This window comes from Nannobrachium achirus (genome assembly GCF_963921795.1).
Source record: "Nannobrachium achirus genome assembly, chromosome: 10".
In the NCBI taxonomy this organism is placed as follows: Eukaryota; Metazoa; Chordata; class Actinopteri; order Myctophiformes; family Myctophidae; genus Nannobrachium; species Nannobrachium achirus.
The window spans coordinates 30,718,117-30,736,932 of record NC_137819.1 but is presented as its reverse complement, the minus strand read 5'-3'; the positions used below and the strand labels follow the sequence as shown (position 1 = coordinate 30,736,932).

The window sequence follows — 18,816 nt, the reverse complement described above, 5'->3', positions numbered from 1 at the left end:
GTAAATGTTTCCTGCTTTTCAGTCAGTATTGTTCCACATGCGTATGTGGGAACAGAGCCTTTATTTTTCAAGGTGTGTTTATGTGTTTTGTGTTTTCTGCACTGTGTGTGTGTGTGTGTGTGTGTGTGTGTGTGTGTGTGTGTGTGTGTGTGTGTGTGTGTGTGTGTGTGTGTGTGTGTGTGTGTGTGTGTGTGTGTGTGTGTGTGTGTGTGTGTGTGTGTGTGTGTGTGTGTGTGTGTGTGTGCGCGTGGGTGCATTTTGTATGTATTTGTGTGGGAACTATTTACTCTGTTTTCCTGTTTTGATGTTGACAAACCTTACGGACACTAGACAGACAGATTCCTATCTGCGGCTTTGTCTCCACTTTATGGCTTTGTTTGACGTTTAACATAGTGGCTGTCAGTTTATGTACGCTGTGTGCGCGTGTGTGCGTGCGTGCGTGCGTGCGTGCGCACTTGTGCTGTGTTCACAAGCCTGTGTGTTTTTAAACCTTATACTTTTGCGCATACACACACACACGCAGGTGCCGTGTATGTCGGCGTGTGAAAGAAAAAGGGGGATGGAGCGAAAGAGGGAGGGAGAGATGGAGAGAGAGAGAGAGACAAAGAGAATAGGGCTTTTCTGGGATAAAGAACAAAGCGGTTATATTTTATATGAACAAACCCCAGAAGAGGAAGTGCTGTATGAATGACCTGACCATTTAAGGAGACAGGAAGTGGAGGTGATGGAGTCTGTGTGGGTCCAGGGTTCCCAAGGCCTGGTCACTGCAGCCACGGAGGTCAGGCCCCGGTTACGAATAGTGATTTTTAGTATTCGAATTATTCAACATGTAAGTATTCGAATAGTCGAATATTCGACAGGACTGGCCAAACTGTCAAATATTAAGTAAGCAAGAGGCGAACATTGTGAAAATAGCCGATCTACATGCTCACAACGCCTCGCGTTGCGAGGCGTTGTGAGCATGTAGATCTGCTATTTTCACAATATTTATCTGCGGAACAGTCACATTAAATGTAATACCTACAATTCCAAGTGCTTGTCAGGGTGGGGGTCCCCAGTTCAAATATGTTTATTTTGGGGGTCACGGCCTAAAAAGGTTTGAGAACCCCTCGTATAAAGCATTAACAAATTCATCCACCAGGGGCATTGACACCTGATTATTATGACTTCCTATCTAGCCAAGCTTTAGAAACTATATATATTTTAAAGAGAAAACAATAAAATAAAATAAGTGAATATTCGACTTGGGTGAACAACGTCGAATAGTGACTTTGATATTCGAATGTTTGAATAATTGGTGAATGCCCTACCGTACCGTAGAGTTATAGTTGGGCCTGCCCTGTCACACTTATCACATAATCACCCAATCGCAACTATTTGAGATGAATGCAATTATTTTTGCATAGTCGTCATAATTATTTAGCGATGTGTAAGCTTGTAGATCGGCTATTACTGCTATAGTTATTAGTATAGTTATTAACACATCAACTGCCAGGTATTGGCCTAATTAATTAATTCATCCGACTCTGCCATGTTTTTTCTGTGTTTTACCTTTTTTATCGGCAACGCACCATGCGGCCAGGATGTAAACAAGAAGCACATGTCCAGGCGGAGCGTTGTCTTTTCTTTCGGACGATTATCCGTTCTTTAGTCGTTTGTTTTGACCAAAAAGTGTAATCTGGGAAAGGAATCTGAGATGAATTGATTTCTCTAAATCTGATAACATGGACCTGGGCGGAGCGGTACATTTTGTGATGACGTAATTTCCAGCAGCATTCTGGGATTCCTAGTCCTGGAATCACTCATGGATGCGGCAGAGCGCAATCTAGCCTGTTGGGCGGTGAGCCATTGGAATTTGAATGACGACTTCAGTCGGTGAATGTGTGAAATATGTTGTCATTTCTTTGTATATTAGTTATTTGTCATATGTGCCCAGTGAAACTTTAGTTTAAAAAGCCTAAAAGCCAATCGCAGTTATTTGTGACGATTAATCGCCAAGTAAAGCCCTAGCTTCAGTAGCGCAGGACAATATCGCCTGTAGTACTGCTGTGCTCCCATTGGACACTGCATTTCAAACCATCTCTTACATCTCACCTAATTGTGTTCCAGTTCAACGAATCACATTTTCTGCCCCAGTACAGTCCCTGTCAGAACATCAATGACACTCTCTCCATGTTAAGAACCAGAACCAGATGCAGAGACTGGGGTCTGTAACAATTAGTGATGCATTAGGCTTTCCTCAGACTGCAGGCAAATCCAATTTGATTCTCAAATCTGATCTTTAGGACTGACCATCCACACCGTTACTTGATCAGATTGGATCTTTGTATTCCAGACCTATTTACATTGGTTGCCGTGGTAACGACGACGATCAGGCTTCAGTGCCCAAGAAATCAGATTTGAATCAGATTTGAACCTAGGAATGTGGTTCAAATCTGATAAAAAAAAAAAAAGATTATCCAGACTTGATCAAATCTATCTCATTCCAATCTGGATAGGGGTGCTACTCTAAACATAGTCGTAGTCTCACATGATGGTCAGATCCACCGTCTTACGTCATCAATTCCAGCAACGGTATGGTCTGAATTACAGTGCTGCATTAGAGGATCCCATGGGACCTGTGGCGCAAATGTTGCGGGAGCAGGCGGTTTTTAAATACCATCCTGTGTCACTGTCCATGGTGCTGTAATGACTGTGCATCTGTCTCTCTTACTCCCTCTCATTCTGTGTTTGTTTGGAACGTTTTTGGATCCCAAAGGAAATGATACAGGCAGCTGTAGGTGACGGTAGGATATCACTGCGTAGATATTAGTCTGGAAACACTGTGTGGAATGGAACATGCATTTCCAAGTGGTGAATTCCCAAAAGGGCCTCTGGCTCAAATACAAACAGCCATACAACTTTTCCTGAAGTGTGTAAGGACCAACTGTGTGTGGTTGCGTGCAATGCAGTGCACGTTTGAGTAGCTAATAGATACAGTGTAGTTTTAATTTTGTGTGTGTGTGCGTGTTTGTGTGTGCGCGTGTGTGTGTGGCCTCAGTCAGCTGACAGACTCATCAAACCATGTCAGCCTTCACATCTATTCAGACACTCTAATGACTTTGTGAGGATTTATAATGGACTGTGGTGGAGGTGGGCTCGCCTCTTACTAATCATATATGACAACACAGAGCTATTGACGTTCACCACAAACAAGAGACCCTCTTGATAAACTTGAAACACCACATCCTTCCCAGTCCCCCCCAGGATTCCACTGAGAAAAACCCTTGATTCCGCTGAGAACAAACAGACTTAGAATAGAGAATAGGGATGGACGATATTGTCTTTCTTACTGATAACCGATATTCCCCAACTCTTAATTTCTTATACCGATATCAAACGATACTGATAAGTGTCAGGTAACAATTGCTGTTGTATTAACATACTCTACTATACAGGTTGGTTAAAATATAATTGTATTCATTAAAATATGTTCTGGAGTGCAGCATTAAGATTATTGTACTCTCATACTCTCATTGACTTCAGCTAGCTAAGGCACAATACATAATTGTACAACAGTGTCACCTGCAAAAATAACTGATTTTCAGTTATTTTTGAAAAGTGACCGAGTGGCTGGTGGGTACCTGATTAGAGTTTATGGCTTAATGCATCACAATAGGGTATATAATCACTGAAGGCTTACTGTACAGTATGTCCTAAGATTACAGTACATACTATGAGCTTCTGGATTGAATATCACTTAATAGTGGTTAGATAATGTGTGTGTGTGTGTGTGTGTGTGTGTGTGTGTGTGTGTGTGTGTGTGTGTGTGTGTGTGTGTGTGTGTGTGTGTGTGTGTGTGTGTGTGTGTGTGTGTGTGTGTGTGTGTGTGTGTGTGTGTGTGTGTGTGTGTGTGTGTGTGTGTGTGTGTGTGTGTGTGTGTGTGTGTGTGTGTGTGTGTGTGTATTTTGTGTCGCGAGAGCAGAAGTTACCATATTGTGTCATGTATTTTCCACAGGCCTGTCCTAAGACAGGACCTGTGTCTGGTTTCACTTTATTATCAGATCAATAGTAAGGACTCTTAAGGTCACCCGGTTTTGAAATGACCACAAGTGATATTCCTACTCGATATTTTCCAATTGACAGCTTTGTTTTCCTCTTGCAGAATGTTTAAATGCCCTAGTCAAAGGACAAGCGTGCACACACACACACACACACACACACACACACACACACACACACACACACACACACACACACACACACACACACACACACACTTGTGTCACTAGAAAAACAAATGTTTGGCATGAAAAGGGAATGGTGGTGGAAAGTCCTGTTCTGTGATTAATCTGTTATTGCACATTGCATTTTATGGGACTTTCAACGAACTCTTTCCGAGTCCAGAAGTCACACGCAATTATGTGTCATCATGTGTCAAGTGCTCTTGGTCAGAAACAACAATAACTCCAATAATACAATAACAATAATCTCCAAGCGTTTATACTATTCTGTCTTGAAGTGGAAAGGCTCATTTGTCTTTGTCAAACGACTATGACATTTGACAGATAAGTTCACACACATGGCATAGGCTATATATATAGTACTGTATACTATTTGTATATTTACTGTATATTATGCAGTTAATACTGTTTATATATCCTATGTGACATTTCTTTAAGAGTGTTGATAGGTTACTGTTACCAGATGTTAGATTGATCTGTTGAAAACACAGGCAGAGACAGTGGATGAAAACAATCCCTGGAGGTACATTTAGACAGGATATCTTTAGAGATGATCTGGAAAGTAATTTACGATTTTATACATTATGATTTAAATCATATTTATACATTATGATTTAAATCATATTTTTGCCTACCTCAAAACCGATGGGGCCATAAGGCCCCAGTGATCTTTGGTAATGAATTGAGTCGATTTGGTTATTTGTGTCTCCGGTGGAGACGATATGTTTTCCATCCATCTTGTCCATCTGTCCATATGACTGTCCCGTTTATATATCAGTCCGTCTGTCCCATTCTTGTTAATGCAGTATCTCGTGAAGCACTATGAAGTCATTATCAAATGCATTATCAACACACTGGACAACCTGTTCTTTGACTTGAAAAGCCAGGTCTCAGAGAGAATCTTCATTGAATGTCGCAACTGACCATAACTTTAAATACAGCAAGTGAATTTCACTCTGGATCAGAATGTTATTCATGCCTCCCAGTCATTTAGAAAAGGAACCCAGTGTGTATTTTTAAAGCACATGCACATTACCCACTGTTAAAAAATCAAACCTCGGTTCGAAGTGGAGGTGTGTGTGTGTGTGTGTGTGTGTGTGTGTGTGTGTGTGTGTGTGTGTGTGTGTGTGTGTGTGTGTGTGTGTGTGTGTGTGTGTGTGTGTGTGTGTGTGTGTGTGTGTGTGTGTGTGTGTGTGTGTGTGCAGAGCCGTTTCTGGGCCCATGGGGGCCCGCTCGCGCCCGCGAAAAAATAATAGGCCTAATATTTTTTACCATTTTTTAATCCATTTTATAATGGAAATATATATATATATATATATATATATATAAAATATATATATATATAAATGAATAAATAAAAAACGACAACAACAGGCAACGTATTTTTGCTATGTTTGAAAAATAATAGGCCTAATATTTTTTAATCCATTTTATAATGTAAATATATATATATATAAATACAAATATATATATAAATGAATAAATTAAAAACGACAACAACAGGCAACGTATTTTTGCTATGTTTGATTTGTTCTTTTCTTATTTAAATAAAAAAATGAAAACTTCCCCATGGGGTGCTGGAACACCTGCAGCACCCCTAGTTCCCACGCACTGGCAGAGTCCTGCACAGTGGCCACTGTGCCAAATTCACTTTCACTTTCAGCGGTGTGGATGCTCGGAAGCAAAGAAAGTCACCACAGTTTGATTTGATCATTCCTTAGTCAATTATGAAGGGATTTCAAAAATTAAAACGTCTCCATATTGCTTGGGAAGTCTACTTCGCAGAGAAACCGTGGCCTTTGCGATTCGCTAATCGCGGGATTTCGCATCGCGATTTCGGTTTGAAAACGATTAACCATGCAGGTGTGTGTGTGTGTGTGTGTGTGTGTGTGTGTGTGTGTGTGTGTGTGTGTGTGTGTGTGTGTGTGTGTGTGTGTGTGTGTGTGTGTGTGTGTGTGTGTGTGTGTGTGTGTGTGTGTGTGTGTGTGTGTGTGTGTGTGTGTGTGTGTGTGTGTGTGTGTGTGTGTGTGTGTCGCGCATGCGCAGATCCTGTTCAAACTCAACGGGACAGTTCCAAACTCAACGGGACAGTTCTCACTTGTGAGACTGGACACACATTGCTGCCTATGGGGAGCTCTGTTCCACACAGCTCCAAAAACATTGCATCAGCACACATTCTAGCTGTTGTTAGAATGTACTAACATGATTATTTAACACTACTTACTCTAATGGCTAAGAACAGCTACATTTTTCCTGGGCTTTCGTGGAGCGGTGCTGTTTAAGAATTCTATTATTTCTTGACAATGGGACTGTGGGACTATTCGTTATATATAACTATACGTTATCTTTAGTATTTTATTTTCCTTTAATCTATTAAAATGTTATCTCCTTTAAAAGTGCACTGTTAATTGTAGTTGTTTTTATTCAGTGAAGCACTTTGAGTTGCCCTGGTTTATGAAAGCTGCTGTGTAAATGAAGTTCCCTTGCATTGCCTTGCTAAAGTACAGTAGGTGTGAGTTGTCCTGTTGGGTCAGCCGGCAAATGTGGCACTGACCTGCTTGCAATGTCATAGGTTGGAATCCTGCTCATAACCTGTGTCAAATGTCATGTTATTTTTACACATACAGTACAGACACACACACGCAAACACACAGATAAACACATACTGTACACAAACAAACCTTTTCTCTATCAATCTCAACTGTAGTCTGATAGTCTGATATCAGTAATGCTTCAACGTTTTCAGGCCAAGGACCCCTTAGCTGAGAGAGAGAGATGAAGCAGGGACCCCCCCTACTACATATTGTATTTTTAGAAAATGCATAGATTCCAGCTTAGACTTGTTTGACAAGTTTGACAACACTGTCATCAGTGTAAGTTGCTGGATTAATGTGTATTTTTTAGACATTGAACCTAAATATTTGGTCTGCTCGTTTTCCCCTCTGCACCAAACCTCTCGTCTCGCAGCAGAAAAAATAAAGTTGGAGGACCCCCTGTAGTAACTCTGAGGACCCCCTAGGGGTCCCGGACTCCCTGTTGAAGACCCCTGCTCTAAACTATCTCTCTGTCTCTCTCCCTCCTCAGGTCTCCCAGAGCAGTACTACAGTTTAACCTGGTTCCTGAGTCCCATACTGGGTCTGATGTTCACGCCTCTCATTGGATCAGCCAGTGACCGCTGCACTCTGCCATGGGGGAGGAGAAGACCTTTCATCCTGGCCCTGTGCATTGGAACACTACTGGGAGTGGCACTGTTTCTCAATGGATCGCTTATCGGTGGGTGTGTGTGAGAGAGAGAGAGAGAGAGAGAGAGGAGACAATAGTCACGTTTCCATAAATCTTTTTCGAAAATAGGAAGTGAATCATTAGAAAGTTGCAAAGAAAATGCGCATTTTGCCTGTTTCCATCCACTGATAAAATGCGATTCTTGGGAGATGGTTCATGAAATAAACAGTCGGACAGGCGCTATTTTTTCAGTCAAGTGAGACACATTATTGAACATGCACTCTAACCCAGGGCCCTTCAGCCTATAGATTTCATATATAAGAGAGAGAGAAGAAGAGACGTTCCACTCCACATACTGTAGGCTACTTCACTAACAGCTGATATACAGTATAAGCTCATCACAGCCCGTTGTGGATGCGATGTGGCTTACGATGAAAGATAACGCGAGGAAGCATCATTCTCACTGTCTCCGTATTTGCAATCTTGCAGTGGATGAACTGTAAACGATAAAACATAATTCGCACACATGCGCGCGTGCGTGCACACACACACACACACACAAACACACACACACACACACACACACACACACACACACACACACACACACACACACACACACACACACACACACACACACACATACACTGGTACGCTTATGCACTGGGTGTGACCTGCCCTCGTTTGTTGTCATCCTGATCAAATCCTGTAGCTTATCACATCACCCGAATGTCATGCCAAGGTCACATGTAACTATAACATACACACAAGGCAATTAAAAGTATTGATTACCGCCTTGCACAGTTAATGATTGCTGAGCTATCTATAGAAGCATTGTTCCGGACACACACACTAGCCACACACACTAGCCACACACACACACACACACACACACACACACACACACACTCTCACGTTGCACGCACACGCACACTAACTATACATTATCATTTTGCATGTTGTGACATTAACTGTGAATAATACTGTACTTGTTGCTACGGTAACTAGAGTTGGTTGCCATAGTAACAGATGATGAAGACAGCCTCTAAAGCCTTTAAGAGGGATGGTTTTCACCTCTGACCCTAAGACCCATGTTAAGCACATACACACATTACCCATTAACCTGTTTAACTGTACATGAACACACACACGTAGTAACGTACAGTGACATTAACCATAATACATACAGTACACACATACAGTATGTAACCTTTCAGAAATTTAGAAAGCATAAAAACATAATGCCATTACTGCCCTTTGTGATGCTTTTGATGTGAAGTAACTTCAATATTCTATTCCAGTCGCAACAAAATCCTCTGTGAAAGTTTAAATGGTAAATGGTCCATCTATTATACCACCTTTATCCAAAACCTGCTCATCGAGAGCAGTTAGGAGTTCAGTGTCTTGGTCAATTAAGGCCCGGTATCGAATCGAGAACCTTCCGATCCCCAGGCAGCCGCTCTACCTCCTGAGCCACTGCCGCCCCTTACCAATTTGTAACTCAGAGAATGTACAAAGATTCCCAAATGGACCCTTTACAGGTCAATTTGGGTAATGTACTCCCTGAGTTGAATGTGTAATGCAGTGTTCATCTCTCAGTGTCGCTCTGTGTGCCCATGCTGACAAGAGGCGTTCTGGGAAAGCAGCTCAGCACACTTTCTCTGGGGAGGTGGCACTCTCGGGTCTTGTTAGGGCTGTGTGTGTGTGTGTGTGTGTGTGTGTATGTATGTGGGCACCTCGCCAGTGGGGCTAATATGGGAAAGCAGCAATGACCTGTATCTGTGTGAATGAGAAAGAGGAAATAAGGAAAACAAGTGAAAATGTGTGTGTGTATGTGCGTTCGTACGTGTGTGTGTGTTAGTGTGTGTATGTGGGGGCATGGGAAAGCAGTAGTAACCTGTGTGCGTTTGTTGACATGGGAACACAGGAGCCGGCAGTTCACAGGGAAATGCTTCCTGTTTGTGCCCCCCTCTCCACCAATCACAATTCACTTCCTGTCTGTCTGCCCGGGCTAGTGACTGGTGCCGCCGCTCCATTGTCCCACACACACACACACACACACACACACACACACACACACACACACACACACACACGCACACACAGACACACAAACACACAGACACACACACACACACGCGCGCACACACAACTCTTACTATGAACAGTTTTTGTTTCGAACACATAAATAGAGTTCCTGTGAGTTTGTAAAGTCATTCTACGTCAGACAGCTTCTCATATGCTGTAGCGTCCGCGCACACATGCATGCACGCGCACACACGCACACACACGATGCGACAATGGCATCACTGAGTTCTGAAAATGATTTTTTCCAAAGGCTAGCGATGGTTTGTCACTGACTCACTGCGCAGAGCGACGAATGTATTCTTATCGAGACCTCGGGAGTATAGCCCTATCTTGGGAACATGTCAGGTGTCAGTTATCAGGTAGCCTGTTGTAGGCACAGTAGGCAATATACATCATACACTGTACATATAAGTGTACAGTGTATGAGAAACGTAGCTTAGATTTGTTATGTATTATGTGCATCACATTGTGACACCAGCTGTGTCTCTTGTGTCGCATATTTTGGCTAAAATTTAGACTAAAATACATACTCTTGTGTTTTTTCTTTTTTAATGCATTAAAGAAATATATTTTCTATATAATATTCTGTGAAAATAATTGAAAGGTCCCTCCGGACTTTGAATGTCAATTCAATTTCTCCAAAGGTTTTTCCTCTCTCCTGTGTGTTTTTGGGACAAAACGCCCGGTTTACATTAAATGTTCTGTTTCTCCCTCCCTCTATTTCTTTCCTCCCTGCCTGTTAAGGCCTGGCACTGGGTGACGAGCAGGGGAGTCAGCCAATAGGGATCGTTCTCACCGTGCTGGGGGTGGTGGTTTTGGATTTCTGCGCGGACGCCACGGAGGGACCAATCAGAGCGTACCTGCTGGACGTGGCCGATACAGAGGAACAGGACATGGCGCTCAACATCCACGCTGCATCAGCAGGTAGACACACACACACACACACACACACACACACACACACACACACACACACACACACACACACACACACACACACACACACACACACAGTTTTTGGCTGCAGTACCACCCTGTAGTACCACCTTATATTGATTTCTGAAGCTGGATACCCCCTTGTACAATGTACATCAAAAGTCCAGTTCCCATGCAATACGTTCAAAATAAAACAGCATTAATTAATGGAACTAAAATACATATTCCCATTTCTAGTTTATTTCTCACGTACCCCCTGCAGTACCCTTGCGTACCCCTAGGGATACACATACCCCCATTTGAGAAACACTGTTCTAGATCATTGGTTCTCAACCTGTGGGTCGGGACCCCCCAGAGGGGTCCCCAAATATTTTTTTGGGGGGTCCCCAGATGTTTAGCTAAATGTGAGTGCCACCTTTTCACCACTAGAGGGCGCCCAGTGGCCATAGAAAATCCCATTTCCCATGCTGGTATATGCTGAAGCCCTGCAGCCATGACATGCCTGAACACTTTCCTTTGTGCATGTACAGGAAGAGGATGAAGTTAGCTTGAAGTTAGCTATTGGCTACCAAGCATTTTAGAAGATCTATTTTCGGCAATTTAGCCACGATTAAACCTTGCACACCTCATGCATGGGAAAAAAACAGAGAAGAATGAGCTCTAAAAAATCCAATGCAATCCTGGATTGCATTGGAGTGGATTTGTGCAGTTTGTTCACAGCTTTCAAACAAAAAAATCCGATTGGAAATCCGTTCAGGCATTCTTGAGATAATAGCCATTATGTTTTACATGTTATGTAAACAAACATGGCTGCCCTGTATGTTAGATGGGGTTGTATGGGGGTGGAACATGCAAAATCGCGATTGAAATCATGTTCACTAGATTTGATGGGGTCCAAAAAAAAAATTTCAAATTTTTTTTTTTCAATTTTTTTTTTTTTTTTTAATATCCCGAACTAGTTCGGGATAGGCACTCTGGGATGCGATAATATATCCCGAACTAATTCGGGATAGGCACTCAATGAGTTAACATTGTTTTCTCACTCAACAAGTAAGCAGACCAACATACAGTATAAGTGTATACAGGGTATCTGCACATTTCTAAAGTGACAATATAAAGACCCTTTTAGTACCTTTGGTCGAACATTGGTAAAATTGTCGAATATTAGAGGCAGAAGTTGTCAAAATAGCATGTAGATCTCACAATGGAATAGAGTCAAACCAAATGCAATGCCAACTCCTACAGTTCCAAGTGCTTGTGCAGGGTGGGGGGGTCCCCAGTTAAAATATGATTATTTTGGGGGTCGCGGCCTGAAAAGGTCGAGAACCACTCTTCTAGATGTGGCTAATTTCACATCATCCTTGCTGCTTCAGGAGATTCACAGTGCAGGGGACCACAAAGAGACGCGGACAGCCCTTGCTGTGCCAGTAGCCAGGCTCAACAGCCAAGCCTGACCTCCATATCAAAAGACTGGAGCTGTCTGTCCTGTTCTTTATTAGTGACTTTTGCTTTGTCCCTGGCACAGTCCGAGTCCGTTCTTTTGGATTACTGACTCCTGCTTGACTTGCACATGGACCACTGGGATGTACCGTACACACTACAGAACACTCACAGATGTCTGGAATATTCATTGTTGATATACTGCACTATGTACATACACTATATGACAAAGATACCCCCTTCCCTGTTGAAGGCCTGTCGACAAAGTACATATATTCATTCTCATAGTCACTGTTGACACTGCTGATGCAGACGCTGTACAAACATACAGTGACATGTTACACAGAACACATGGCATACATACAGTGACATGTTACACAGAACACATGGCATACAACGCACGCACGCACGAACGCAGGCACGCACGCAGGCACGCGCGCACGCACGCACGCACGCACGCACGCACGCACGCACGCACGCACGCACGCACGCACGCACGCACGCACGCACGCACGCACGCACGCACGCACGCACGCACACACACACACACACACACACACACACACACACACACACACACACACACACACACACACACACACACACACACACACACACAGACATACACACACACAGGCAGGCAGATGTCTGCACCCAGTGTCCTATTGGGTACACGAGCAAGCAACCAGCGAATGTTCAGCCCGCTGCATTCCACAACATGTAGTAACTCATAAGCCCAAATTTTCACTAGTTTCACTAATGGCCTCTTTTGGTGTGTGTGTGTGTGTGTGTGTGTGTGTGTGTGTGTGCAGGTCTTGGAGGTGCAGTGGGCTATGCTCTGGGGGGCCTAGACTGGACTCACACCTTCCTGGGCCAGGTGTTCAAGTCTCAGGAGCAGATCCTGTTCTTCTTCGCCGCCATCCTCTTCACCATCTCTGTGGCCCTGCACCTCTTCAGCATAGAGGAGCAGCAGTACTCCCCCCTGCATGACCGCATTGACCAGGTAAGCTGTGGCAGCGTGTGTGTGTGTTTGTATGGGTTGTTAAACCCATTAAACCCATTTAAGACTTGGAAAGCATTATTACTTTAGTTTAAACATTATTTTATGTCTTAACTATTGAAAAATAGCCGATCTACAAGCTCACAGGCGAGCTTGTAGATCTGCTATTTTTGAAAAATCTTGAAACTCTGTGCAAGTCTTTGAATGTTTTTCACCCGATTCTAGAAATCTTATGCCTCATTCACACTACAGATATATAGTTGAACGTTTTGCATGGTAATTCAATGTAATCTCAATGGAAACCAGCTTTAAAGATGCAGGAGATGCTCCAAACAAAGCTTTGAAAGCTTTAAAGCTGGTTTCCATTGAGATTACATTGAATTACCAAGCTAAACGTTCAACTATATATCTGTAGTGTGAATGAGGCATTAGTCTTCTAAATCCTTCTAAGGTTTTTTGAGAAAAACGCATGTTTCTATGTCAGTGGTTCTCAAACTCTTTCACGTCAAGGACCCCCAACATTACATGTATTTGGCCCCGGACCCCCCATCTCAAAGTATGTTGTTCCAGGAACCCCTAGAAGCAGAGATTTGAGTTACAAATGTTTGCTGTAAAAATGTATACACATTCAAAGATTTGCCAACAATTTCACGATTTTTGCAAGAATAGCAGATCTACAAGCTCACAGCGCACGGCGAGCTTGTAGATCTGCTATTTTTCAATAGTTAAACCACAAAATAATGGTTAAAGTGGTTCCAGTTCTTAATGGGTTTAGTAAGTATAATCATTAAAATGAATCTACTCTGTGATAAAGGAGAGTCCGGAGCCCACTCAGCCACACCCCCCGGCCAACGGCAGGGTTCTTGGTCCCACCCCCCACCTGGAGATCATTGGAGAGGACGAGATGATCGACAGCTACGACTTCTTTGACCCCTACGGTGACGACCAATCAGAGCACGGCGACATGGACTTCTTGGAGGTGGAGCTCGTTAGGAGTAAGTTTGGAGAGTCCCAAGAAGTATTTTCTTTCATTCACTTTCTCATTTTCTCTTTCTCCCACAATCCTTCTTTATTCCTGTCTGTTTCTATCATTTTTAATGACTTTTTGTGTGTGTGTGTGTGTGTGTGTGTGTGTGTGTGCGTGTGCGTGTGCGTGCGTGCGAGAGAGAGAGAGAGAGAGCCTAACAAAGCTAATCTAGCAAACAGCTGCACCGATTCAGTGTCTAATTTTATTGCGCGCGCTGCCAGTAGGCAGGAAGTAAATCATTGCACACTGCTGTGTTTTTCCGGACGAATATAGGAGCGAATTTCAGAGCATGCAAATAAAGGCATCAACCTCACGTTATGTCAATCACGTTTGCACACTGCCGCCTGTTTCGTATTTATTTTCGGACTGGGTCCCTTGCTCTCTCTATCTCGTATCTCTCCTTGCCCTGAAAAATGCATTTCGCAACGAAAACATGACGTCATAGACTGGCCAAATGACGCCCAAGATCCTAATGGAAGCCACGCAGTTTTTAGACTCTGTCTTTTTACATTTTCCTTATACTATATCCATATGTGTAAATTAATTGATCCCTCTGTTTGTTTGTTTTTTTTCTTTCTAGGTAAAAGTGACAGTGTCCTGGCCATGGCAGATGCTACTCTCGACCTCGACCACGATGCTTTGTTTTTGCGCCACATCGAGCCGTCCATCTTCGCCGACCACCTTTCGTCCTATCATGGCTCGCCACCCAGAACCTCTTCCTTATTCACCTCCAATCGCAGCTCTTCCCCACCCCCCCGGTTGGCCAATCACATCAGGCGCAGCAGCAGCGCAGGAAGCCAAGACCTGCTTCGCCCCCACAGCAACAACCACCTCGCGCCCTCACAGCCTGCTGCGGGCCCGCGGATCTCCCGCGTCTCCGCCTTCCTACAGGAGATGGACGAAGACGAAGGACAGGAGGCGTTGCTAAGCAACCACCCTAACAACGAGCCACTGACGCCAAATGGCCGACTGTTAGCTAACATGGCCACCGCTAGCAGAGCCCGCGTCAACGGGCTGAGTGAGAAAGGACAGGCCCACCGTGTTGGAATGGTCAAAGGTGAGATCTGAGGCATAGCCATCTTCATGTCATATATTTTGTCTTATTATTCATAACTTGTGCATTGCGACAAATGAAACAGAATGAATAGATGGTGGTTGCTAATAACCTGGCATCCCTATTTTCGGCCAAATAATTCTCAACATATTTTCTCCAAACGAAAATAGCAGATCTTCACATTTATGAGACGTTACGAGACACGTTAGATGGGCTATTTTCAGTGTGTGACAGTGTCGTACGACAAAGACTGCCCGATGAGTTCCAGGGACCCCCAGAAGCAAAGATGTTAGTTACAAATTAAAAAATATACATTCAAAGATGTGCACACATTTTCAAGATTTTTCTAAAATAGCCAGGGGACAGGGATAGCGTGGCACCCGTGCCGCGCTATGAGCTTGTATATCTGCTATTTTTGAATAGCCAAAGTATAAAGTAATGGTTAAATGGTTAAATTCATCAAGACATTATGCCGTGATTTCCCCCCCTACAACATAATTGTCAGGTATTATGATTATACTTGGAGGAAGATCTTTTTCAAAAGTGTAAAAAAAAAGTGTTAAAATTAGTTTTTATGTGGCTACACCAACCTGCTCATTAAGTATGCCTGGTTGTCAGGTGGGCGGTGACCCAGCTGAAGTTAGCCACACCCACAGTGTTGTTGAACTAGAATTTCGTCCGCCTTCGGTGGCCTCATCCCAGTGTTCGCATGCTCCGCGTGCGAATACGCACACTCTCGCGCACAGCTGCTCCAAGCCATATCACTCACAAAAAGCATTACTTAAACGTGACTATCTCTTTATAATTATCACTTCAATACATGGAGTGTATTTGTGCTGTGGTGGACTGTATGTGGGACTGGAGTTTATCCAGACAGTTGGGGGGGGGGGGGCTTTTCAACAAAGAAAACAATCAAATACATACTGCCATGGCGATTTGCATATAAAAAAAGGACATTAATGGGGCTGTTGAGTTGACACAATCGATCTATCTATGTGGGTCATTTGGGCTTCCGACTTAAAAAAAAAGAAAAAAGAAAATTGTCTTTTACCATAATCTGTTATGTACACCTCAATACTTGGTAATACACTATCAAAAGCTTGATTATCTCAGCTCAGGCATCAAAGACACATTTTTCGCACACATTCAAGACGCAGAAGTATTACTATTTTGAGGCACAATCGCTTGCTCGATCCAAACATGCACGTCCCTCATAACTGTCCATTTGGAGTTCCATGCATGCATGTATGCATTTGCAGGGACCATAGAGTTAGCAGGGACTCACATTATAATTTTATAATGTTGGCAGTTTGAAGACCTCACTGTCCTGTGCTTTTTTCCTCCCAAAATACTAATAAAGTAGCCTATTAAATCAATCATACAGGGCTGGAGAGTTGCAACTCTCCACAGCATTCATCACAGACAGTGCACAGACAGTTTGAGTTAATACCTGGTGTCTTTGTCTTCTGTCATTCTCCGTTGTACTGTACTCATTGCTGTACTCAGGGATTGTGTATTCCAATATAAAGGATGAAACTGCGCTCGCTTTCCATAGATAATTATCCAAAAGACGATGTGATATTGTTTTGGTAGGCTACAGCATTGTTGTCTGGGCGTAGCTAGAAATGTCTCCCGTATACACAAGATATCAGCACTCTCTAGGAGCTTGTCAATAACAACAGGCTGCACTCTATCCACTGCACCCTGTCCGAGGCGCAGTCCACGCGAGTTATATGACACTCATAGTTCATACACAGTCTATCGTGAAGTAGAAGCCCCAAACTCGGGCTCATGCATCCTTCTGACAGGCGGCAACTTTACACCAACCCCAGTAGCAGCAGCCCTTGGCTTCCATGGCTCGTAGAACCGCCGTACATAAGTCCCTTCTGGCCACAGCTGTGGCTCATACATCTCGCTTATTTCTTTACATTCAGCTGTTATTTTAAATGAGCTGTTCCCGGGTCTATTTTTAAGCATGTTACGTCTCTAGACAGCTTGTCTTTCAAATAACTAGCCAGGGTCTCTGTGTCCAAGTCAGGTGAGAATTTTGTAGCGAACACACTCACCACCATCTTGGTCTTTACAGCTCGCATGTTCCCCCCAGCACTGGTTCCAACAATGCCGTGTGTCTTCTTTTCTCTGGGAAGAGTGAGACGAGGCTTGGCTTGTGCCGTAGACTTTCCAGGGACTTGTTTGCGATTCACGTTCTTCACCACACGGCTCCATTCAGGTGACTTCGACACACCTCTATTCCCTGCGGGCTATCTCCTCCACAGCGGGGGCATACGGGGCCAACTCCGAGGCTACAGGTTCGGCGATATCCACCGGGACCCATAGGGGGTCTCCCTCTGGCGCACTCCTCTTGTTGGCAACAGGTTGCTCAATCACACACAATCTTTGATTTATACCTGCAGTTATCACATGGAGATCCTTGCAGGTATTTGACAAACTCACAGCCTGTTTCATAGAGGATATGTCTGCACTTAAGCGCTCGATTTTGCTCACCAGGCAGGAGACATCTAGACTGTTAAACCTCAACGGTGGTAACTCATCTAAATGATGAGAAACAAAGCGAGGAACATTTTCACCAACCTCGTTGAGTAGTTTCAAACAACTCTTGACGTTGTTTGCATCTTTGTTTGGCCCTCTATGGTCTACATTCCGCTGTGTACCTGGGCACAGATCAAACAGTACTTTCTTGGAGCCTTCAATCCATTCTGACCCAAAGTGATTCACAGCCATCAGAACAATGTCATCCTGGTTCACAGTCTTCATTTTAACAATGAGGAAGTTAAGGAATTCATCTTCCACGATAGTTTTGCCATCAACCGTTGTGTATATATCTGGTTTTGTTCGAGGTTTGTTTGAAGCACCTCGAGCAGCTGCAGCTGCGTCCGCCATCTTGGATTCCCATTGTTTACAGTGGAAAGGTGTTTCTCTCGCGTGGATACGCTGGTGTTTGCTCAAGGTACCTAAATGATTGAAACTCTTTCCACATTGTTTACAGACGAAAGGTTTTTCTCCGGTGTGGATACGCTGGTGTCTTTTCAGACTACCTAACTCACTGAAACTCTTTCCACATTGTTTACAGTGGAAAGGTTTTTCTCCCGTGTGGACACGCTGGTGACCTTTCAGGTGATCTATCCTTCTGAAACTCTTTCCACATTGTTTACAGTGGAAAGGTCTTTCTCCAGTGTGGATACGCTGGTGTTCGCTCAGGTGACCCAACTCACTGAAACTCTTTCCACATTGTTTACAGTGGAAAGGTTTTTCTCCCGTGTGGACACGCTGGTGACCCTTCAGGTGATCTATCCTTCTGAAACTCTTTCCACAGTGCTTACAGTGGAAGGGTTTTTCTCCAGTGTGGATACGCTGGTGTATGTTCAGGTTACCCAACTCACTGAAACTCTTGCCACACTGTTTACAATAGAAAGGTTTTCCTCCCGTGTGGATAAGCTGGTGTCTCTTCAGGTGACCTAAATGATTGAAACTCTTTCCACATTGTCTACAGAGGTGAGTTTTCTTTCCCGTGTCGGTCAGACGATGTCTCTTTGATTCCGATTGCGTTGGAGTCTGGGTCGACTGTTGACTGCTGTAAGGTCGTGATTCTTCTGAGGTTCCTTGCTGCTGGCTCGTGCGGAACAGCGGGTCCATCTTCAAAGCTGCTATGCATGGGCCGCAATGGTCCAAGAATGTAACTAGTGATGTGTGACCTTATGATCAGGGATTGGTTACAGGGCAATTATCAGCTGAATATCAAGCGCATGGATCTCTGCCTGAAAAGTTCCTCTTGTAGACGGTATAAGCTTCTGGGATGTCTCTCTCC

General features: G+C 43.7%; 1 protein-coding gene across 1 annotated transcript in view; it reads left to right on the top strand.

Annotated features, from left to right (window-relative positions):
• LOC308292153 (solute carrier family 45 member 4-like) overlaps positions 1–18,816 on the top strand; it is a gene marked incomplete at both ends in the record, with an annotated part of 43,789 nt that overhangs the window by 19,359 nt on the left and 5,614 nt on the right. Inside the window, 5 exons of the mRNA XM_080734420.1 lie at positions 7,308–7,496; positions 10,278–10,457; positions 12,722–12,912; positions 13,724–13,904; positions 14,517–14,993. Coding sequence (XP_080590546.1) covers positions 7,308–7,496; positions 10,278–10,457; positions 12,722–12,912; positions 13,724–13,904; positions 14,517–14,993 — 1,218 coding nt within the window. The remainder of the gene's footprint in view (positions 1–7,307; positions 7,497–10,277; positions 10,458–12,721; positions 12,913–13,723; positions 13,905–14,516; positions 14,994–18,816) is intronic.